This window comes from Emydura macquarii, unplaced genomic scaffold, assembly GCF_026122565.2.
Source record: "Emydura macquarii macquarii isolate MOO-44397 ecotype Brisbane River unplaced genomic scaffold, CSIRO-AGI_Emac_v2 contig_1451, whole genome shotgun sequence".
In the NCBI taxonomy this organism is placed as follows: domain Eukaryota; kingdom Metazoa; phylum Chordata; order Testudines; family Chelidae; genus Emydura; species Emydura macquarii.
The window spans coordinates 6,500,248-6,525,000 of NW_027131588.1; the positions used below are offsets into that span (position 1 = coordinate 6,500,248).

General features: G+C 37.4%; 1 protein-coding gene across 1 annotated transcript in view; it reads left to right on the forward strand.

Moving 5' to 3' along the window:
* The window catches only part of CNTLN (centlein), a 282,434-nt gene that overhangs the window by 96,964 nt on the left and 160,717 nt on the right, over positions 1–24,753 (forward strand). Inside the window, exons 7-8 of the mRNA XM_067553128.1 lie at positions 5,016–5,174; positions 15,541–15,735. Coding sequence (XP_067409229.1) covers positions 5,016–5,174; positions 15,541–15,735 — 354 coding nt within the window. The remainder of the gene's footprint in view (positions 1–5,015; positions 5,175–15,540; positions 15,736–24,753) is intronic.

Genomic DNA, 24,753 nt, shown 5'->3' on the forward strand with positions numbered 1-24,753 from the left:
CAAAATCCCAGCACACTGACCATTACTGGAAAAATAAAACAAAACCAGCAAATGTCAATAAAGATGATGAATATGATGAGCATTAATTGTATTTGTAATTGACATGTCCAGCTTTTTGATTGACAGCAGCAGTTCATTTTACTTAAATATCTAGGAAGCTACATGTTACCTTGCAATAGTTGGTATGTACAGGACAACATGTGTTTGTTTAACATTTTTTGGTACGGTGAGATAAATCTTCAATTCATACTCTATTCATATATAAATACTAGCATTTTTCCAGAATTCACATTAATCAAATAATTGAACCCCCACCCTAAACAGCACTACTGTGAATCTTAAATACCTAAAATGGCTGTTGCTAGAAGGCGTGGCCATTTTAGGCATGTTATAATTATGTCTGCAGCTCCTCCATGTTCAATTCTCCTGGCATACTTCCCTCAGATTAACCCCTCCCTAGTCCTTGTTGGCCAAAGAAATCTTGTCACTATGTCCCCTGGAGTCAAAGTACCACTTCTGTTAACCAGCTCCCTTCCTCCGTTACCAAAATTCCCATCCCCCCTTTCCATGCTTTCTTGGTGGCTAGCTCATTTGTGCCACCCTAAAAATGAGTGGTTATCAGTATTCAATAAATATTAATAACCCCCTATTCAGTATTATGTGTCGTTTAAAAACGAGTTCTTCCTAGCTCTCTGGTCTTTTGTAATGTGTGTGGTGCGTATAAAATATATCTATCATATCACTTTAGTGTGTGCTTAAAATCCATTGTCCTAAAGGGAAGCAATTAGGCACATGCCTAATTTTAAGCATATGCTTTCCTGAATAATGAAAGTGCCCTGAATCGGGACCCAAGAGAGAACTGGTATGCAACTTGTAATCCTCTTGCTTAACCCCTTATTAATGAAGGCAGTGATTTCTCTGAAAGCCAGGAAGCAAGGCTACAGGTATGATAGTTGTTATAAAAAGACAACATTTTTCAGAAACTACCATTGGTAACTGTTCGTGGATGTTGATACTCTCATGGTGACCACTATAATTTCAGAAAATGTAGACACTTGTGATACTGGGTGATGATTTAATTAGTAGAAAGGCCTCCCTCTTAACCTCCTCTCAACCCTCCTCCTTTCCCCCCTCAAAAAAACCAAACCAAAATCCTCATATACCACATGAGAACATTTTTTTCCTGAGGAAATCTTGGTAGCTTTATTGTTGATTTTAAATAAAGTGACTTTTTTTTTTTCTGTTGGACGAGAATTAAACTTACACGCTCATCAGAAAATGACTGAACAGGCCAATGGGAAGTATCAGTCACTTCCAGCAATAGTCAGACTTTTTACTAGGAAAATAAATAAATATAAGGAAAGTAAATCTATTAGGAGCAAAAAACTTGGAGAATCATTGAGGAGGAAGCTCAGTCCAAAGAAATACTACCTTGTATGGCAGGCAGCAAACATTCAGGTTTTGAAGTAGTACCGTGTTTGGTTTCCCTCTGCATCCCTTCCATACATAAGGCTCCTACTACATGGACTGCTGTTGCTCACTGAGCTAAACACAAAGCAGTAAGCAAGTGAAAAAAGTGAAGAAAGACAGAAGGGAGAATAAAAAAGATTTAAAAAAAATGAAGAGCAAAAGGTGGAAGGGGTTGAGGCAAAGACTGGGAATTAAGAAATTGAGAGAAGAAAAAATAGGGCAGAAATGAGTCCTGAATGTTGTCAACCCACGTTGTGATTTTTTTTCTTTTACAATTGTGTGGGATGCCCAAAATATGTATTTAGTGTCCCAGTAGACTACAGAATACTACAACAATTTGTAGATCTCCTTGTGATCTAACCTGCAAATATTTTAGGATGTAGGGAGAAAACTACATTTAAAAAGTAAATTTTGTTGACACATTTACCCTGCCTAGTAGTCTCCTAGGAATGGCCTTGCATAGCTGGCACTTGGACAACATTTATCCCACCTCCATTTCCTAATATCATGGGGATGTACTGCATTTACCCATCTATCTCTTTAAATTCAGATGGTTACAAAACTGTGGCTGGTAGCCTACTAAATTACAGTTGGTGCAGCTAAGTACTTGCTAGCAACTTGGTCAAGTCAGCTCAGGCTTTTTGTTCTAGCTTTGTCATTTAGACGTTTACTTCTATGGGATTAACCTCAAGATCTATAGATCAATCTAATATGAAGTTGAAATTTTGAGCTTTGAGGGATCAGTCTTTCATACTATCTGCTAGGCTGCATTAAAGCTGCTAGATTTTGAAAGGTATCCTGTGATCAGCTGCAGTATCCTGCTGTTTGGTTGCTCTGCCTCTTCTTACAATGTAATCTCTATGCTTTCTATGAAAGTTCACTGGGCAGGGGCAGGCTTTGACTTTAGCAGCAGTGTGAATGAACAGTAGCAGTGGCCTGACTTAAAACTCCTTCTGCTGATTAAAAAAGAAAAAAAAAATCACCTGCCCTCCCCCCCCCCCCCCCCCTTGCAAACTACTCGAAATTTAGAGCAAGGGGCAGGGTGCAGTATCCAATTTGGTGCATAGTTACACTAATGCAAATCTGGAGCAACTTCATTGACTTCAATCTAGTTATTTCAGATTCACCCAATTATAATTGACCGTTGAATTTGACTCCCGGAAAGAAGCATTTTGTAAGACAGAAGAGAAGCTTAAGTGCTGCGAAACTAACCAAATAAAAGCAAACAAAGAGTTCTTTAGAGTTTAGATAAAGTTTGAGTGAAAATTATGGATTGGTTGAATTAAATATTAAATTTGACAAATAGTTTAAACATAAGTGATATCTGATTTGGGCAATTCTTAACTGAATATTTATCCATTTCTTGGCAATCTTCCTTTCCTGGTCCCATTTAAGACTTGGGAGGTCAAACTAGCTATTTCTCTGCCCAGTCTCAAACTGAATGAGTTTCTATTTTCTAGATTCCCTACTTGGGTTTACCTAAAATGTAACCACTCACTTGGTCCCTTCATGTGTTCCACATTTGACCTCTGCCCTTTCCTTTCCCATAAAAGCTGTCTTTATATTGGCTCAAGAGCCCTTGTTGTATATGGTGTGATTTTTAATTCTTTTGTGTGGTTTTTTGTGATTGAGTTGAAGGCAAAACTATGTACGTACTTCCTAGATGCATTTAAGATATCCTCTGTTAATATGGCTTACCTATATTATAGAGAGTCTGAACCATTTATACAGGAGACTCAATTTACCATTTTTAAGTCTGTTTCTGATTGAGATTTTCTTTTCCATTTTCATTCATACTTTTTCTCCTGTGTGCAATGATATATTAATTCTCTTAAATCTACTATGATACGTAATAGTTTTGAAAGCCTAATAAGGTCAGTCCTTCATTAAATATTGGTTTAATCACTGTCTATGCATTTATTCTGGAGTGTTTGTTGTCACAGATGAATTTATTTTGAAAATCTTTTTATTGCTTTGTGTGTGTCCTTTTTGGAGACTTTCAAAAACAGATATCCTAATTTGGACAGTTTATTTTTCTTGACGCATCTTTTCTTTTCAAATCAGAGAATATAATGTGTTGTCCCAAATAATTAAGTCTCTCTCTTTAAAGTTGATGGAACTTAAGTATATTCTTAAAGTTAAGCATGTACTCAACTGCTTTCCTGAATTCAGCCCTATTACAACCTCTTTTGACCATATTATTTTCCTAACATTATGCTCTAGAACTGTTATATTGGTACAGTTTATCTTAACTTTTGTGTAAATACCCTGATACTATACTGCTTAATGGACATAAATGAAATAGTGTGAGAAGACTGAAAAACTATAAATGTATCTTGTTTGACATCGGCAAGTAATTCATCACTCCCTGTAACATAGGTTTAATACATGTAAGGCAGCTGGTTCCCTAGGCCAGAAAGAGTCTGTCCCTGCTGATGATCTTTTTGTCTCCTCCAGTTTTTATTTTTTTACAAATGTATTAACCTGTCCAACCCATTTCTACAAATCATATTTTAAGTGTACTTAACACCCTTTTCACTATTGCTTTCCAATTTTTGTCCCTAAGTTTTTACAAGATAGAATCTTTCATTTCATGATGGCCTTTTAGAAACTCCTTTAAACAATGCATTTTGTTTTCCTTCAGATCATTTTTTTTCCACTGGTGGAATGCTCTCTTTAAAGAAAATTCTTTGGATTACACTTGTCTGGTCTCTGCCGTTCTGCAACTTTACTGAGAAAGTGCCTATATTAGTATTAATAATTAGTTTTTAAACATTGCTTTTCATCTGTAGATCTCAAACTACCTTACACAAATGTCATGATTCCCATTTTACAGATGTTAAGCTGAGGCACAGAGAGGTTAAGTGGTTTGCCTGAGGTCCAAAGAAAACCCCATGAGGAAACATGGAAGAAAGTTAATGGGGGTATAGGCATTGATACTGAAATTTAAGTCTAATAGTTTGAAATGTGCTTGTGAATTAACAGAGAATTGTGCTTGCTATAATATACAAAGAAGCAGCCAAATTTTGCAGTGGCATACCATTGAACGCTATAACAGATTATACTATGGAAAGCAATTTAAGATTTACAGTAATTTAGTGTGACAAAGAAAATTTTTTGAACTGAAGCAATAATAGAGATTAGACTAACTCTGTGGTTCTAGGTATCCTGTTAAAAGTAAATGTCTGCTGTAGTCATCAGTTCTACATTTTGACTCTTGGTACTAAAGAATTAACTACATGTTGATCAGAAGGCTGTCAGTGCTGTAACTGAAGGTCAAGTTATTTTATAGCAGTCAGGCTATTAAAGGCAAATTGATAGATGTTCTGCTTTTGAAAGTTAAGTGTTTTATAGATACTTTACAGGAGTGTGTGATAAATATTAAATATTGTGTATATAATTTCTGGTGTTTATAAGGAAATTGACAAGTGACATAAATGAAAGTAGAAAGCTCATTATATAAAATAAAATTAGCTGAACACAGCTGTTTAACCACTGTCCTTCTATTCATGCTTTCCTGTTTATTGCTTGCTTTGCACAGGAAGGAGCTGCAGGAGCTGCAGAATCTTTACAAACAAAACACAGAACATACAGCACAGCAGGCAGAGCTGATCCAGCAGCTTCAGGCTCTCAATATGGATACGCAAAAAGTACTGAGAAATCAGGAAGATGCTCACACAGCTGAAACTATATCATATCAAAAAGTATGCAGTTTTTTTCTATCACAAAAGTATAAATTTAAACATTCTAGTGAGTACTGCCCATAACTATCAATATGCAGCCTCTGGGGTAATAGAGTAACCATGATTAAAGCACCAAGTGGTATTGCACCCTTGTATCAGTGCTACTTTGTGATGAAAACATGGAAGGTGGAGTAGGAGATTCTTTTGGGCCCAGTTATACCTATGAAGGAAATGCCTATTGCTTCCATAAAGACTGTCTGCTCCATCACTAAACATGTAGAATTTAGTTGCATCTGGAAAAAAGTACTGATGGCTTGCAAAGCACAACAGCCAATTTTTACAGTTTGCTTTATGTGTCTGTCTTTGTTTCTCTTCTTCTCCCCTTCATGGAAAGAGAAGATTTGCGTTTATAATACCTATTATTAGTTGTTTATAGCTTAGATGGGGGAATTCATGTGTAAATTTGATACTCTTATCAATTTAAAATTTTTTTTTCCCAAAGTGACAAAATATTATACAAAAATCCTCTGCAAAACTGTAACTGTGATACTTTTTCTGTGGATATCTTATTTAATGGTTTTTTATTTTATTTTCCTTTATAGAATATGATTTCATAGCTCTGGTAAATACTATGAATGTTGACAGACCATTTAGAGAAATTTTTCTCATAGGAACCATCTTGAATTTCAAGATCTTTGGCTTTAACACAATGTTGTAAACATGGCTTTAAGTTTATACAAAAGACAGAAAACATGCTTCTTTCACTTTAATAAATGTAGAAAAGGAAGAAGACCTAGGTATTATACAGAACATTTGTGTACCTTCTATAGATCCTGGAACTTTTATTTCAGGGTGAATACTGATCAACAATACTCTTTTCAAACAACATTAATCCACTTCAGCTTTTCACCTGTGTGAAGCCTGTTATAAAATTGTGTAGCTGAGAAGGTAAACCAAACTAAACTGGGTGGTGGATATCTAAGTATATGCTGGGATGAACGTATCATGGCAATAACAGGTACAGAACATTGGAAATGTATTGAGCGCTACTCAGTATGAATAAAAGTTCTGAGTAAGATTAATTGGATACAGATAAATTGTAGAATACTTTGGGCAATCTGTATTTAGCGATCATGGTCCTTTTCTCTTGGGTCAGCACAGAAGTGGCCTAGCAGAGCTGCAGAGTGGGTTATGTTAGAAATCACCCAGTGGAACACATCAGAAGTGCTGCTTGCATCTGGCAAGACAGGGTCAATGACAGCAACACCTCCTTACAATGATAAAAAAAAAATCTTTGCTTTATTTTTTAGGACGTAGTTACCAGACTTTGCTGCTTTTTTCTCCTTCTCTCACCATCCAAATTGTTTTTCTTCAGCCTCTTCTCTCTCCTAGTCCATTCCTCTGCACCTCTGCCATCATTCCTGACTGGTCTTTCACTGTCAGGCATCTTATTTGAGTGGTTCCTTTGATGGGACGCTCCAAAAATTGGTGCTCCTCAGTCTCGGAGGAAAAAAATCACACAATTACAGATAAGGACCTCTTCTGTGGCTGTGTCTCAGAGACAAAATATCTATCTGAGGCCAGATCTACATGAGTAACTTTCCCTGGTATAGTAATGTCTGTGTCAGTTAGGAGTGTGATTTTTTTTTTTTTAAATGACATTTCTATACTGGCAAAATCCCTAGTGTAGCCAGAGTTATACTGATAGAACTGCTTTTCCTGGTATAGCTTATTTTTCTTGGGGAGCTTGTATAAGCTACATTGAGAAAAGCACTTTTTTTTTTTTTTGCCAGCATAAGCTGCATTTACACTTGGATGGTTTGCCAGTGTGTCTTCCTGGCCTGAGACTATGGCCCGGTCTACACTGGTGGCTTAATTCGAATTAAAGTCCCTTAATTTGAATTAATTACTCCTGCGTCTACACTTGTGCATTGTTAATTCAAATTAAGGAGCCTTTAAAATCGAATTAATAAAACCACCTCTGCAAGTGGATTAGCGCCTGAAGCGCATCAGTTAATTCGCATTAGTGTGAGTGTGGACGCAATGGGACTTAATTAAAATTAATTGGCCTCCAGACTGTATCCCATGATGCCCCATTTCAGTACCCTCCCCTAAAGCAGCCCCAGGAAGATTTTAATCTTCATTTCCTGCGGTGAATGGGTTTAAAATCCAAGCTGCGATCGCTCCCCCACACACATAATAAGTCCTTTGCAGTCTGTCCCTTTAAGATTTGTCTCTTTGAAAGTTTAGCCCTTTAAAGTTCGCAGGAGGTGAAAAAGGAACAGACTGCTACCCTAGCTGACGGGCAGCTGAGAATACAGAGATGAAGGGTGTCGCACTTTTGGGGATCAGTTATTTTAGTTCTGTTTAGTAATGAATTGATGACCCTTATTTCACCAGTGCCTCAACTCGTAGGAGTCCCTTAACTGAGCTACCACAGAGGTTTTTTTAAATGAATATTCTTGGGACACTGTGGAGCGAGGCTGTCATCTTAACCCAGTCAAGCACAGACCATCCCAACTGATGACTTACGGGCAAACAGTTCACTATTTAGACTGCAGAGAATGTCATGGTACCTGGAAATCTCCTCTTTTATCTTCTCCTAGCAAGCTAAAATCAGAACTCCCATGCAATCAACCATTAAATGATTCCTATATCAGGAGCTGATAGATCTTTTAGTATATGTGAAACTGAGGTGAATATACTTACCTTTATTTTGAGAAATTGTTCTCATAAATACCTAACTGTTCAATAATTTTTGTTACTGCCTTTTAACACCAAAGAGCCCAAGATGGTGTAGTCTGTTAAAAAATTCCAAGATTGTACTACTTTCTTTATAATCAGAGGGAGAAATGGTCTTTGGGCTAAATATATTAAGACAACACTTAGGATGCCATTGCTATTATTTGGGGAATATTATTTTAAACTGGAGAAATAATAACTGTAGCAAAACAACTGGTAAGAATTTTTTTCACAGAAATTTCAAACTGTTGTCCATAAGGGATGCTTTACTGGAGCACTTTCTAATGTCTAATAAATGTCCTGAAATAGTTTGTTAAATAAGCTATATGAAGTAACCCAAGGTAACTTAGTGCCCTGAAGTTTCTAAAGCAATGTGTACTTATCCTCTTTAAGTCATAAGATATACACTCCTACTGAGGTTACAAGAAGCCTTGTTGATCCTAGTAACTTGAATAGATGCAATCTTCTGTACTCCAGTAGTTCAAAAGCACAGTACTCCAGAAGCACATGCATTCCATTTGTCTCCCTTGGATTAATAATATGCTGGCTGCAAAGGCTAGATAAGGACTTGTCAGCTATTCTATAGACAAATTCACCGAGGAATATTTTTCTGGTTTTCCAAATGGCACTGAGCCTATCTGTGTGTATATCCTATGATATACTGTCCCTTACAGCAAGATCAATGACCTCTGTCTTAGTGGTCAGATAGGCGCTATGTGCTATAGCTTAGGCAGTGTGGTTGGCTGAAATATTCCAAGTTTATTTTACTAGTCTTCTATTTGGAAAGAATTGCTCTTTGCATTGATATTAATGTGCATTAGGAAACAGTTGGTTAAGTCAAAGAAATTACTTGTCTGACAAACCAGACATGAGTCACGAATCTGTAGTGGTTGGGCATAAGTCCATTGAGGATCACAGATTCCCTTTCAGGCCTTGCTGTAGTGGGTCTAGGGAGAGGCAGGGGAGACATTTAAAGATCAGTAGTCTGCTTTATCAAGATGCACTGACTTGCTGAAATCCAGTTAGGATTTGCAATGCCTTTTTCTTTGATTCCACACTGATTTTTAAGAATGCCATGTCCTGTAAAAACCCCTTCAAGTTAGAGATTTTATGAAAATACATTGATATCTACTTCATATTGTGGCTATAGTTCTAGCTATTTCATATTGTGGCTATAGTTCTAGCTCTCAAAGTAAGGAATATTTTTCTAAAATGTGTTCCATCTGCTTTATTGGTCCGAAATGCTCAGGGGACTTCATTCCTGTGCTGGATTTAATGAGACTCAATAGATTTGTCCTCACCAACCTTTTCAAGGTGGAGAGACTTCAATCAATACTAAGGATAATAAGACAAGAAGAAATTCTGAGCTCCTTAGCCATCTTATCAGAGTTTCTGAAATTTACAGTTTAAGCCTTTTGTTTTCATAATGCAGAAGTTCCCTTTGGTTTGGTCTTGCTTTTCAGTGTCTTTATTAATCAAACTGACTGTAAATCTCATAGGGATGTCATTGGCATAGAGGAAGCACTGTTTGCCATCAGATGGTGACCAGGTTTGAATTCTGGAATTGGACATTAGTCTCCTAAGCAACAAAAGCTGGGAGCACTGTGGATGGTGGTACACATTGCTTCTTAAGTACAGAGGGCTCTGCCATGGTCAGAAGCAGTATTGGCTTTAAAGAAAGCATAGTGCCAATCTCCCTTATAATGGATTAATACAAGTTTATATTCAGTATATAAGAAAAGAAGCATGGAATAGTGCCTAATATGTTCAGGTGGTTTGGCTCATTTTATGCCCAAAATACCCTTCACCAGTCATTCTGTTGCCCTGTTGAGTTTGTGTAGATTTGTAGATACCTTCAAGCCTGAGAACGAGTAACCAGGCTGTTACAGGCTATTGGCTCTGAGTTCAGTTTCTCTGCTTGAGCGTTCCATTGTGATTGCCCAAGCTAACAATTATGAAACCCAGTTCAAGTAGTTTTAAACAAGAGTAATTTATTGGCAATTTTACAGAAATAGAGATAAATTCAGCAAATAAATATTAGGAATAAAAATAAACATACCTAACTGGATATTACAGAGAACATTGCTAGACTAAATGAAGTTACAAAATCTTGCAGTTTGATTTGCCTAAAATTGTGGAAGAAATGCATATGTTCTCTCCTAAAAAAAACGTAATGCTTTTAATGGATTGTCAAATCAAATATTCCAAAGGCTGTAAGTTAGTAATCAGAGAACCTATCTTTTCTTTTAGCCCTTTTTTAGATTGGTAAAACTGAATGTCAAATCTCAATTAATATTCAAATATTACCTTATCCTTCACAATGTCTGATTTCCTTTTGCTGGAAGTCTGCTCAATACCAGTAAGATAGTGTATTGGGTTTTTTTGTTTGTTTGTTTATTTATTTGTTTTTGTTTTGTGTAACTGTTTTGGCTAACAGTTCTGGCTAACAGTTCTTGCTGTCTGCAAAAGTACATGGATTTTAATCAGACTATCCATTTAAGTTGCTCAGCTGGATGCAGATATATTCACCTATCTATCTAATCTATCTAAACTATCTAATCTATACAAATCACCGTTACTCATGGGGACTAGAATTCCTCTCCTGAACAGTGCAAACCCAAAGATGTATTTAGTATGCTCTTTGAGGAATATCAGTCATTGTTGTTAATGTAGACAAACTTTAATAACTCACAATGCAAGCCTAAGAGGATTAATACATTACCGATGAGAGCAGTACGTTAAGTGTATTCCATAAGCAAAATGATAAAAATCCAGCACAAGACTACTGTTTCGACAAGCTAGGTTGTACAAAACTCTGATATGATAGAGGAATATTGGAGAGCTATACTGTAGACAGAAAAGTATTTGAGTATTCTTGTTTTGTCTACCTTGCTGGGAGCCTGTTTCTCAGGACAGATTGTCTTAACCTCAAATGACTGTACCCAATTGACTGGGTTCTTTATTCCACCTTCCTAATTGATTTACTACAAGCAAGGAACATCATCCAAAATGTGTTGTAAAATAATAAGAAACAAAACATTATAGGTGAAATCCTGGTTCCATTGAAGTCAATGGGAGGTTTGCCATTGACTTCACTGGGCTAAGACTTCGCCTTTCTGTATATTGGGCATTAATCAAAAGAGCCAAAATATTCCCTTTAAAATATGCGAGGAAGAAGATAAGTAGCCAATGACACATTATTTGCATCTTCTTTGAAAATAAAAACGCATAATTAAATTAACAGTACTGTGGTATGGAGGGAAACATTTCACATCCTAACTGGTTATTAGCTTAGGTCCTAGAGCATGAGGATCGACTCTTCCTGGGTAAAGAAATTGTAGATCCTACTCTTAGTCACATAAAAGTCAAATACTTTTTTTATTCCTACTAAACCATTTACTTCAATAACATCTTGTGGAAGTGAATTCTACGGGTTAAGTTTATATTGCATAAAAGTGTATTAATGTTTTAAACTTGGTTGTTTTTTTTTTAAATTTAATCTGATAGCCTCTTTCTCTAGTCTTATAAAAAAGGTATCTAAAAATGTTCAATTGACCTTTCCTATATTCATTATTTTTTATATCTTGATCATGCCACTTGTTCTTTTAGTCTTTTCCTTCCCAGACAGAATGGTCCTAAACTTTTAAATCTTTTCATGTATGAAAAGCCTTTGTTTCAGTGACCCTTTCTATTTTTTGTTGTTCTTTTCTGGACTCCTCCTTTTTCTGCTTACATTTGTTTGAGGTGACAAAAACTGAACATGATGATGTAACATCAATTTCTATAATGTTGCTGCAGTATTTCCCATATTAATTTTTACCTCCTTTTAATGTAGTCTAACATCCCTCCCCTTTTTAACATTACTATATACTGAGCAGATATCTTTATTGAATTGTCATCAATGATGTACACCTACATCTTTTTCCTGAGAGGTTACTATTAATTTATAATCCATCGATGTGTAAGTAATTATAAATTGTTATTTTCAATATGCATTATCTTGCTCTTGTCTGCTTAATTTTATCTATTGTGTTGCTAATTACCTAGTTTTGTTAGGTCCTTCTGGAGTTTCTCAAAAGCATTCCTGCCTTAACTGATTTAAAATGATTTTGTCATCAATAAATTCTGCCAACTCACTACCCAGTCTATCTTTCAGGTTCTCAGTAATTTTATCCAGCACTAGCCTCAGTTCTGAACACTAAACCACTTAGCTGTTAATATCTTTATAACCTGAGAATTGGCCATTTATTCCAACTCTTTGCTTCTTGTATCTTAACCAGTTTTTAATTTATGACAATACTGTATCTTACCCTAGGGTTACCAGATTTTCTTAATAGCCTCTTCTGAATGATTATCAGAAGCTTTTTGAAAGTAAAATATGTATCTAACCTCTCTCCTGTGTCCACAAATTTGATATCACTTCAAGAATTTTAAAACATTAGAGAGATATGAATTATCCTAACATGTCTTGATTGTTTGTTTCCATCATATACTCGTCTGCATGTTTTACAATTATGTCTTATAGTTATTTTGGAAGACCTACAGTATTAGCTTTAGTATGGTACAGTGGACACTGCTGTTTTCACAATAAATTACATAATCTGTTATAAAAAACTGTTCAAGAAACCTGCAAAAACCAGTTCTGTGGCTGTTTAAATAAATATTGGAAGAGTTGCATTGGAAAATTTGGGAATATTTTAATGAAGCTGAGACAGAGAATTGTCGAGTGGAGACAGCCCTCAATAGAGGTTTCATTTGTTTTTGTTAGTAGTTCAGCTTCTTCATTCTTAAGTTCCTTCATGATTCTTGGATGATGCCATTTGGTCCCACTGATTTATTACAATGTACTTTATTTCATGTTGTTTAATCACTTTTTAAAATATCTTTATCTAAAGTTCTTCATCTACAATTCTTTGCTACTTTTAAAGAAAGTATAGCTCTGTCGTGTAATAAACAGACTTTCAAACTATGATCTGTGAAGCACTTGCTTTTGGCGCTGGCACTTCCTCCTTATTTCCATTAAATGCATCCAAAATTACATTAAATATTTCCCTAATATTATTTTTTCAAATAAGCAATATTAGCTTCTCTATGATTTCCTTATCCTCTTTGATTGCCCCCTTTACACCTCGGTAATCTAGCAGACACACAGGATGAATTCCTGGTTCCATTGAAGTGAATAGCAAGGCTCCCACTGATGTCAGTGGAGCCATGATTTCACTCATTGATTCCCCCTTGGACTTGCTACTTCTGATGGACATAAATAATTTCTCCCATTTGGTTCTTTCTTCATTACGTTTCCTCTTTAGTTTTCTTAAACTCTATTTTACATCTTGCCTGTCTAGCTCTTTTTCTGTTATCCACTATTGTCTTCTGCAGCCATACCACCTTCTTTGATCCTATATGATCTCAAATATTAAGCTGCCCCTTATTGCAAGTTGGCTAAAAAGATGCATCCTCAAAACAGAAAATGCAAAACAAAACAAAATAATCCATTTAGAAATATTAAGAAAGCACTCAGTCCACCATTAGCATCTATGCCAATCAGTGAAAAGATGGACGAGCTATTGTAAGCCATTCCAATGGGCATTGACAAATTAGCTTCCTTTTATGCAGACATAATTTTCTTTTTGAAGATTCCTAGTGTAAAATAAATTACTGTCTAAGTTTCATGCACTGAACTAATAAGTTGATGGTGCTGACAAGTGTTTGCATAGAACACAGACTTATGTGGAAAATGGGTGAATTCTGAGCCTGTATGTTTTTCATTTGGATTTTCAACAGATTGTGCTGTTTTCTCTAGCTTTCAATTAAAGAATTTTTTTATAGACAAATTCGTTGCAAAGATAGCTTTCAGAATGTAAACAGACATGTTATTTGTCTTTTAGGGCTTGATCCTATTAGATGCTGAGCATCACCACCAAAATTAACTTCAGTAGCAGTGGTGGGTGCTCCGTACCTCTGCCAGTCAGAAAAAAGAAAACTGTGTTGTTCTCATTTTAATAGGATGTTACCTTTAAAAATTATAATTATGACCACTTAAGTGCTTCTAATCATAAAAAACAGAAGATTGTCTTACCAGTATGATCCAGCTGATGAGCTTTTCTAGTTATAGCTGGAGATAACTGTTGTATCCCAATGTTCCATTCATTTGGAAGGACATTGCCTTGGAATGCGTGTTTTTGATAGATGAAGTCTTTATTTTCCTATCAGATATTCATATGATTAGGAAATTAATTGAGAAACTTGCTGCTGTCCATAAACATGTGATTAGGATTTTATTTGTATTTCTACAAAATACATCAGTCTTGCTCTTGTAGATACAAACATTTCAGTGTAATACTTTAATTATTTTTAATGACACTCTGTGAGTCTTAAAAAATATCTGAATAGAATATGCCTTAGGTTGGATGATCTGATCTTTGATCAGTTTTTTGGGAAGGCAGTAAGTCATTTCATTTGTCCTGATTAGATTTTGTGTTGTCGCAGGCTGACAAAACACTAGGAGTAGAAGTAGATTTTATTGTTTCTAATTGTGCCCACAAAGTGTTAGATGTTTTCCAAACATAATAGAATACCTGATCCCTTCTCCAAAGAGTTTATGCTATAAAAGGCTAAACCAAACAGACAAAGAGAAAAAGAGATTCATAAGATATATAAAAATGACAAGGCAGTGCATGACCATAATGTTTTTATAACTAAATTACATAAATATTATCTCTATGCCAACTAAATATAGGTATTATTTATAGGTGCCAACAATCTAATTATAATCCGTTCGTTAGTTTCTTTTAGGTGTCATGGCAAAAATGGGTCCTCTTAAGGGACTTAAATGCAGTGAAGGAAATGGTCTTAAGGGTCAACAGAGGAAGGGCATTCCAATCATAGAACACAAGCAGGCAGCCAAGGATAGAAACTTTGACAAAGCAAAGAGAACGAGGGATGACACAAAAAGACATAAATTGGGAAGGCCAAGTTATGCAATCAGTTATGTCCTACTCTGGTGTGTGGACTTTATTCTTTTCTTCAAAATCTAAACTTTAGCTTATTCAGTTAAATAAGGAATTCTCTATTTCATGTCTGTTGCCCCCATTAATAAGCTCATTTCCATGGGAAGTATTTAATCGTTTATTAATTTTTTCTTCTATTCCTAATCAATGAACCTTCTGTTTTCTTAGTGTGTGTGTACATGCCGGCATGTGCATTTGCTAGTTTTTGTATTTATATAGCTGTCCAAGAATTAAGGTAAATATCGATTTTTTTTTTTAAAGTTTGTGAATACCAATTTTTGTTCACAATCATCATACATAGGTATATGGAACTGCTGAAGTTCTAATATTAGACCTATTTGGGTAGAGAAGCAGTTGTTTGAAAAAGATTCACATTGCATTGTTGAGTTCCTTAGTTGCAAAGATAAAGGATAAAAGGTAAAGGTAGTACGTCTGCCAGTATGATGAGAATGTGGGGGGTTGAAACAAGCGTGACCAATATTGCAGTGAGAATAGTGAAGAAAATCATGATCCTGGTGGCTGCATGACTTAGTAAACTAAAAACAGCAGTAAACTGCATGTAAGTTTGTGAATTTAAGTACTTGTTTTCAGTGATGGCATTTATTAATCCTATGTTATGTTTTCTTTTAAAATAGCTTTACAATGAATTGACTATATGTTTTGAAACTCTGAAAGCAAATAAGATTCAGCTCCAGCAAAGTCATGCTTCTCTTCAGGATCAGCTACTTGAAAAAGAACAAAAGATAAGTTGGCTGGAAGAGCAACTTCAGCAGGCCCGAGAGGCATTACACCTGGTACATCAAGATTCTCATCCAAAACATAGGGAAAAGGTGAGATAAATTCTTTTAATAGATTATAAAAATTAGGCTTCCACACAGGCAATAGCACAGAGGAACCTCTTGATTTTTCTACTTATAATAGTAGAAGGCAGTTTGCAATACACTTGTGTGCATTACAGAAAAAAAAAATTATATGTAACCAAACTTCCACTCATGTTCTGGAATAAAGCCAGAGGAAATCTGCAATTTACTGACATGCCTGTGTGAAATTCCTGTTTTTGTGTCATAAATATTTTGTGGTTGAAAATTTGCAGATAAGAAGAAAGTGAAATTTCCCCATTTTTGTGAATGAAAATAGATTATTGTTGAGCCAGGTATTCTCATTGTTTGTTGCTGTACTACTAAAAGTCAAAAAGTCATTGAGTCCCAGCCCAAAGAAAAAATTAGAGAGATAAAGCTTCTCTAGAAATCATTATACCACTTTTTAAAACTAAGTTGTAGTGGCCATGCAGAGTAGTGCCATAGTGCTATTTCATTGTCATCCTTTATCAATAGGCTACCTACCTAAAGAACACCACAAGACATTTCTGCACGCTCACCTGGGATATGGACACACCAAAGATTTCCAATAGGCCAATGATTAACTAAATTGAGTGAAGGGGCTTCAAGAGAAGTTCTACCTGCAAAATTTTCTTAAAGTCTTGGCTTGTAGGGCTCTGACTTTGCTTAATTTCACCTAGTTAATTGCTCTCCTGCTTTATCCAAAACTTCAGAGCAAATATACAATTTTTGGGTTTGTTACAAACGCAGAGAAACCAATATTTTTTGACAATTTTATCAGTGAGGCCTTTTTTTATTTGAGTTGACAGAGAAGAATGTTAAACAAGAAGAAATGGTCGTACAGAATTCAAAGCTTCCTATAAAGCAACAACCATTGCAAATCCATAATAGCAGAGTGTATTCTAGTATAGTGGTTCTCAAACATAGAGGAATGCACATCCCTTCTTTGTGTCTGTAGTAGTTTACATCCCCTCCACCACACAAGTACAAATACTGATAAAAAAAAATCAACGTGCAACTCTCACTAAATATTAAAACAGTAAGGCATTGATTCAAACAGAGCTATTTAAGTATATAGTAATGTAAATTTTTAGTGAGTTACTGCTTACTTGCATCACACTGTTGTCACTAGTTTGATGGATTTACCTGTTTTTTGGACCAGAGCAATTCTATCACTTAAGTTGTGTTTTTTCCCCTGATGCACGAATGAGCCAACGATCCATTGTAATAAGAGCAAAAGCAAAACTGCGATTGTGGTTGATGCTTACAATTAAATATGCACACTGCATCATCGCAAATGGATTAATGTACAGATGGTAACGATTTTGTATAATCCTATGCAAGTTTAACAGAAATCTGTCAAAATGCACAGCGCTATCTAGAGTCAAATGTATAGTGGCATGTGAGGACCTGATATGTCTGGAGGAATTAGCTTTACTAGTTATTCATTGATGTGGATAAAATGTGTATAGTAAGCTTTTCACGCATGTGCCGCTCCGCCTTTCCCCCCAAATAAATTTTAGGTGCATTCCACAGTTTGAGAACCTTTGTTCTGGTACTTGAACAAGGAGGATAAAATATTTAAACACAACAGTGTTTAGATTATCAAATCTTGTTTAATGGTCATTAATAGACTTTTGTAAAAATCAGAAAAATACAGCGGTTATTCCATAACAGAGTCCTTTCACACTTGATGCAGCAAACTCCATGTTATCCAAATCCCTATATGTTAAGTATTTAAGAGTCTAATAGTTCCATAGAATCATATCCTGAGGTCCTTAAATAACATTTTCCTTAGGATTTTTTCCAGACAGAGTTCCCATTGACTTCAGAATTTTGCTCCACAAAGAATAAAGTCTTCATATCTTTCTTCTGGAATGTTTAATTCATTGGGGGTCATTACTCCTCTCTTTACCTCTGAGCAAGCTTTCACATATCTTGGATAAAATCAGTTTTATTCCCTTTGAGGAGAGTGGAGTTTTTTAATGTTAAAATGCAGCCTTACTCTCAAGTTCTTCTTGCTGTGTACACGCTTCCCTTTTCTAAATATCCTGACAGCACATTCAGTATGCTTTAGATCGGTTAAAATACAAATTTTAAACTTGATGGATCTATTTATCCAAATAGGCATTTTTATCTGTCCCTGCCCCTTATCAAGGAACCCTAGATTCTTTTTCAACTATATATCCCTATGGTGCTCCACCATAGGAAGTGTGCTCACCTATGTGCTGTAGAATGGAGAATGCAAAGCAATGTCCACAGGCCTGTGCCTGCATAGAGCAGCACTTCGTGCTTCCAAACAAGGGCATATAAGGAGGTGTGGACCAGCTACTCCTCATTTCCTTCTGTACTGCCTGCGTCTCGAGAGGAAGTGATTGCATGTCTGCTGATTCTCAGGGTATGTCTACAGTGCCGTGGCGGCCGGTGTCGATGCAGCCGTATTGATTGACTGGGTCTGTGTAGATCCACTCAGTCGCTCAGAGAGCACTCTCCGATTGACTCAATTAGTCCACCTCCATGCAAGGCGGAAGGCAGAGTCGAAAGGAGGGTGTCTGCTGTCAACGCCGCGCTGTGAAGATGCCATGGTACATCAAAGTAAGTACATCGATGGGAGATTCCTAAGCTACTTTATGTAGCTTGCATATCTGCTATCAACCACTGCTGCCAGTATAGATCAGCCCTCAGTTTCTCACCTTTCTTACATAGTGATTTATTCTTAGATTTTCCTATATTTGTTTAGTTATTTTAGTTTTCTTTTTAGTTTTAACACAGTTGTGTGTAGAGGAGGGGTTAGCTCTCCCCGCAGCCCTTTTTTCTTTGACCCCTGTTTTTAGTCCATTAGTACTTAGGGTTATGCTGAAAACCCCAAGGCTTAAGCCCTGCCAGACCTGCTACAGGTCTTTTCCTAGTAGTACCCATCGTACAGCATCACTCACAGGCACCGACTGACCAACCTTTGGTCCCTCCAGTGCTACATGATCGTCCTCTGGTACTTTATGCTCCTTCAGCACCAAGAGGCACTGAAGAATATCTGGACCCATAGATGACAGAAAACTCATGTCCATCAATGAAGTCCTCTTTATTCCCCAATGAGATGGTTATGCCCAGGGTCAGAGCCAGGACTGGTGACTGATAGTTGGAAGCGAGACATGAGGGCAGGAACTGGAGGAGAGGCAAGGATCAGTCATGGAGCAGGGGTAAGTTAGGAGCCAGGAGCAGAGCAGGAATCAGAAACAGGGTTGGATGCAGGAAGCAAGCACAAACAGGGTCCAGTGCACCCACAACAGGAAATCACCAAGTTGCTTGGACAACTTCCTGTTCCTCCTGGTGTCTTAAGTAGCATGGTTGGACCAATCAGTAGAGCCGGGCAATCCTCCAGTCAGGGCTTCCGTGGGTGATGCCTTGGCTGAGGCTGTAGTCCTACTGGCTTCTTGGTCCACCAGGTTTCAGCAGCCGTTGGGTGGAGACCAGGATGTGATGGCTGTCTGGGAACTCACAGACCTGGGTTCAAGACCTAGGACATCACACTGTATGCACCCCAAACAGATACAGTCTTTCCACTGCATCAGAGTACCGCAGAAAGTTCTGGATTCTTTCAAGTAGTGAAAGGACCCATGAAGGTCTGCATGGGAACTCCATTCCTACATTCCCTGCCCTCAGAGATCCTCACAACAGATGTGTCTCTTTCGGAATGGAGGATTCACCTTCAAGGGGACACTACCTAGGACAAGTGGTCCACATAAGAGCTCACACTCCATGTTAGCATTCTGGACCTGAGAGCAGTTCAATTTGCTTGTCAACACTTCTTTCATACCATACAGGGTCACTCTATTGCGGTAATGCTGGACAACAGGACAGCAGCATATTACATCAACCAATGGGGAAGAGCAAGATCCCAGTCCTCATGTGCACAGTTTCTAAAGCTGTGGAGCTGGTGCATTTCCCATCAGATAAGAATCTCAGCAGTGTGTCTCCCAGGCCTTCAGAATACAGTTGCAGATTCCCTAAGCAGAAACTTCCTTCAGGATCATAAATAGGAGCTCAGGGATTCTGTCTTCTTCAGCAGATGCCAGACTTGGGGTCTCCCAGAAACAGCAGTTCTTTGCCACCCAAACAACGCAAAATGTCATCTTTTTTGCTGAAAGGGAGGACATGGCTGTAACTCATTGGACCATGCTCTGATAACACTGTGGCCCCATACCCTGCTGTATGCTTACTTGCCTCTACTTCTGATTCTCAGGGCCTTACTCAAACTGTGTCAAGAAAAGGCAAGGGTTATCCTCATAGCACCATTTTGGTCAAGACAAGTGTGATACTTGAACCTTCTTCACCTCTCTGTGGCATCCCTCTCTCATTTCCTCTCAAGAAGGCTCTCCTGACACAGATTCTGGGACTCTGATCCTTCCCAACCCCTCCTTGAGCCTGAGAGCATGGTTCCTAGATGGTTCCCGAGCATGGAGCTAACCTGTTTGGGTAAGGTTCAGTTAGTTTTCCTATGTAGCAGGAAAGCTAATTTTCACAAAACTTACCCTCAGAAGTGGAAATGCTTCCATTCCTGGTGTTCTTTTCACTCTTCTCAAGCATTAGAGATTCCACCAGACTGTCTGTTGGATTTGAAGACTTGAGGACTATCCATGAACTCAGAGAGTATACATTTGGTTGCTGTCACAACCTTCCATTCACCCATCAATGCTTCTCAATTGTAATTTGCTTCTCAGGGCCTTAAGGTAACTCTCCTTTGAACGAATGACTACCTGTTCTTTCCTACATCTCTCCCTCAAGACTTTGTTTTTTATAGCCATTACTTCACTACATGACTGGGAGAGCTCAGTGCTCTTTTGGCAGACCTGCCAATTACTACCTTCTATAAAGATTAGGTTACACTGTGTCCTCATCCTCATTTCCTCCCTAAGTTCTTTTCAGTATACGACATTTAATACAGAGATCCATCTACCATTGTTTTACCCGAAGCCTCCAGAGAGAAAATCAGACACTAGATATCAGAAGGGTTATCGCCTTCTACCTTGACAAGACTTAAGACCTTCCAGGCCTCCCCTAGATTATTTGTATAATTTGCAGAAAGGATGAAGGAACAACTTATTTCCACTCAAAGACCATTAGAGTGAGTGTTGGGTTGCATTTTTAACCTCTTATGAATCTTCTGGGATGCATCCCCCTGATAGAATAACACCACACTCTACTAGAGTTCAGTTGACATCTATAGCTCTGATGAAAATCATTCCCATAACAGGAATCTGTTGGACTGTTACTTGGTCTTTCTTTCACACTTTTACCAAGCATTACCCATTTTACCTGCTTCCAGGGATGATAATGCCTTTGGTGATGCAGCCCTCTGAACTCTCTTGGACTTGCCTCTTCAGCATCCACCTTCTTGTTGAATTACTGCTTGGAAGTCCCGTATGGTAGAGCATCAATAGACACGTATACTCAAAGAAGAAGAAGAGGTTACTTACCTTACAGTAACTTGAGTTCTTCAAGATGATTTTTCCATATAGGTGCTCCTACCCTCCTTTTTCCTCAGTTTTGGAGTCTGCTTCGCAGTCAAGAAGAAATTGAGTAGCGACAAGTCTGCACCTCCTTATATGCCCTCATTTGGAGGAATGAGATGCTGCTCTGTGCAGGCCCAGGCCCACGGACACTGTTTTGTATTCTCCAGTCGAGAACGTGTGGATGCCCTTGCCTCCTATAGTGGAGCACCCATTGGGATAAAACCTTTCAAAGAAGTCAAGTTACTGTAAGGTAAGTAACCTCTCCATTAGGTTCGTGGCTTTCTAAGGCTTGGACTTCATTGCTGAGTATATCATTGTCCTTCATGGTCCCATTAGCGAAACAAAAGATTTTTTTCAAGTGTATTCCTCAGAATGGGAGAGCTTTGTTAACTAAATGCTACTACTCCTCACTTTCTTTTAATACAAATAAATTATTTAAGAGAAATCACTTACCTCTAAAAGGCATTATTTTTACTTACAAACTGGTTTTTATACTGATTGGACACTAATGTTAGATCCTTTTGTGTTAAATGTCCTATAGCATGGCTTTTTGGAGAAATGCTGGATTCAGACGTGTTTCACAGCAAATGGTTTTGGTGGTGAGAGGCTATTTAGAATAGAATAGATGTGACAAGTGTATAGGTCAGCATTGCTAAGACTGCATGAGAGAGGAGCAGAGGTAGTTGTTTAGACAGCCTAAGCTAATGGAAGAAATTTTTGGCCACAGCTGTTACCTGAGCTATTAGGAGCAGGGAGATATAAGGATGTTAAGGAAGACCCAAAAATATGAACTTTGGGCCAGTTTTTTAAAATGCTTCCCTCTAACTAATGTTACTTCCATTTTGCTTGTCTTAAATGTCTGTTGCTGCTTTCATCAAGGTGCTGTGTCATTAAGGGAAATACCAGTCTGCATTTGTTGAAAAGGTATCAGAAAACTGTTGGTTGCATATTGATGACAACAAAACCTGTGTTGTCCCATCTTCATTGCCCCACTAGGATAGGATTGTATTTATTCCTGCACAGTTCCACACAAGTGAGGTTTAATCAGGAGAGAGAAGCTTCACTATTTTCTGAGATTTACCAGACAGGCTGACTCTGCTTAAAACTACTACTTCTTTACGTAAGAAGTCGTGAAGTCAAATGAGCTTCAGGCATCTCATGATCCCCTGTGTGACTAAAAGATGCAGCAGAACATCTGAGTATTGTCTAATGTTGTAAAAATCTCATCCATCAGTGCTGTTAGTGCTCTGTCCATGCCATGTTTAGGGTAGAGGCTTGACTGGAAGGGATCCAAATGCTGAATAGATGTTGCTAAAGTTTTCCTGTTACCACGTTGCCAATAATCTTACCTAAAAATGTAGACATTTGAGACTGGGTGATAATTGCAAGACTGCTGCTGTTAAGTATTGATTTCTTGAGTATAATCAGATTAGTGTGTTTTTAATAGTTGCTGGTTGCTTGTCATATCTTAGGAAAATATTGATAATCTTTCTCAATGGGGCACTCAAATATTCTCCATGACTTTCCCCTACCAACAAGTGTATTAATGCATTTTCCAGATAGTGGCACAGACATGAAATACTGTGGGATTAGTTTCGACTCAGGGAAGAAGCAATGCTGTAATGTCAGCAAGAATGTTCACAGTCTCATGTGTAAAGGCAAAACATTTGCTGCCAGTGAGGCATTGTACACATTGAAACAAATTCTGCCCTCACTTCCACTTGGTGCAACCTCCGTCAAGTCAGCGGTGTTGGAAGGGGAGGCTGATTGTATTTTAGTTTGACAGCTCCAAATTTCTAAGCGATGAAATGTGGATTTCAAAATACATTGTGATAGATGTCTGTTAATATGCATGTGCTCAACTGTGCGCGTGCATGGACCCTCTCCCTCTACAGTCCCCATCTTCCTCTACTAGGGAAGGACAGATACCTTGGAATCTGGGAGAAAAAACAAATGCACAAATACAAAATGGGGGATAACTGGTTTGGCAACAGCCCTGCTGAGAGGCTCTGGGAATTGTGGTGGATCACAGTCTCAACATGAGTCAGCAATGCAATGCTGTTGCATTAAGAGAGGCGTAGCATGCAAGTCATGGGAGATGATAGTACCGCTGTACTTGGTGCTGGTTAGGCTTCAGCTGGAGTAATGTATCCATTTTTGGTCACTGTTGTATAGAAAGGATGTAGAGAAATTGGAAAATATCCAGAGGCGAACAACAAAGATGATCAAAAGGATGGAATTGGAAGCCATAGGAGCAAAGGCTGAAGGAACTGGGTTTGTTTAGTTTGGAAAAGAGGAGGTTAAGGGAGGACATGATAGCAGTTTTCAAATACATGATGAAAGGCTGCCATAAAAATGATGAAGAAAAGTTGTTCTCTCTTGCCACGGAGGGCAGGAAGAGGCAATGGGTTCAAACTACAGCATAGCAGATTTAGCTTAAATCTCAGGAAAAACTTCCTAACTATAAAAACAGTAGGACAATGAACAGATGACAATGAACAGAGAGGTTGTGGAAGCGCCTTCCCTGGAAGATTTCAAAAGGAGGCTGGATAGCCATCTGTCTTGGATGGTTTAGACACAACAAATCCTGCATCTTGGCCGGGGATTAGACTAGGTGAACCTTGTGGTCCCTTCTAACCTTATGATTCTATGTCTTGACCAATTCTACTTTTCTATTTATTAATCAGCAGAATGAAACAAGACAAAATCATTCCAAATACTCTTAAAACCTACGTGTTTTAGTTATTATTTCCTGTCTTGTCATTGTGCTGATTCCGTTTCATTATTACAATGTAATTTTTTAACTCTGAAAAGTATAACTTTTACATGTGTGAATGGTAAATATTTAAATATGTTTACTGAACCAAAGTAATCTTCTGCCTTGTCTTTTACTTTTTATACATGTAAAATCTTGAGACATCAAAAACATTATTAAAAGATGATTCTTCCAATAAACCGCCATTATTAACAGGCATTTGTATATTTTTATTTATAACTATGAGATTTGCCAGGTGTGTGCTTTCCAGTTAATACATAATTCTGTTGAAACTTTTATAACATTCTCCTAATTTCCAATTATGTGGTTCTTTAATGCTGTCAGAATAGGAAATACTACTACAATGATCAAAGTAAAGATTAATCAGAAATACCACTTATTACAAAGAGTGCAGATACGTAACTAAAATTACATATCACATAAATAAAGATACTAGATAGGAAAGTTGTGCATGATGTATGTGAAATACAGGGATAAAATAAGTTTTAAAATGATATGAATCCACTGTTTTATTGTTCTGAAATCCTCTGAGCCTTATTCCCAAAGTGTTTCTCCACCTTTACACTAGTGTAACGTCATTGATTTCAATGATTTTGTTGATTAGATCTATATATGTGTTCATTTAATTATAGTTTTTGGAAGACCGATTGAAGTCAGTGGCAAAACTTCCATTGACCATATAACTGGGCTGGGATTTCACACAATATATTTTAATATTGCTGA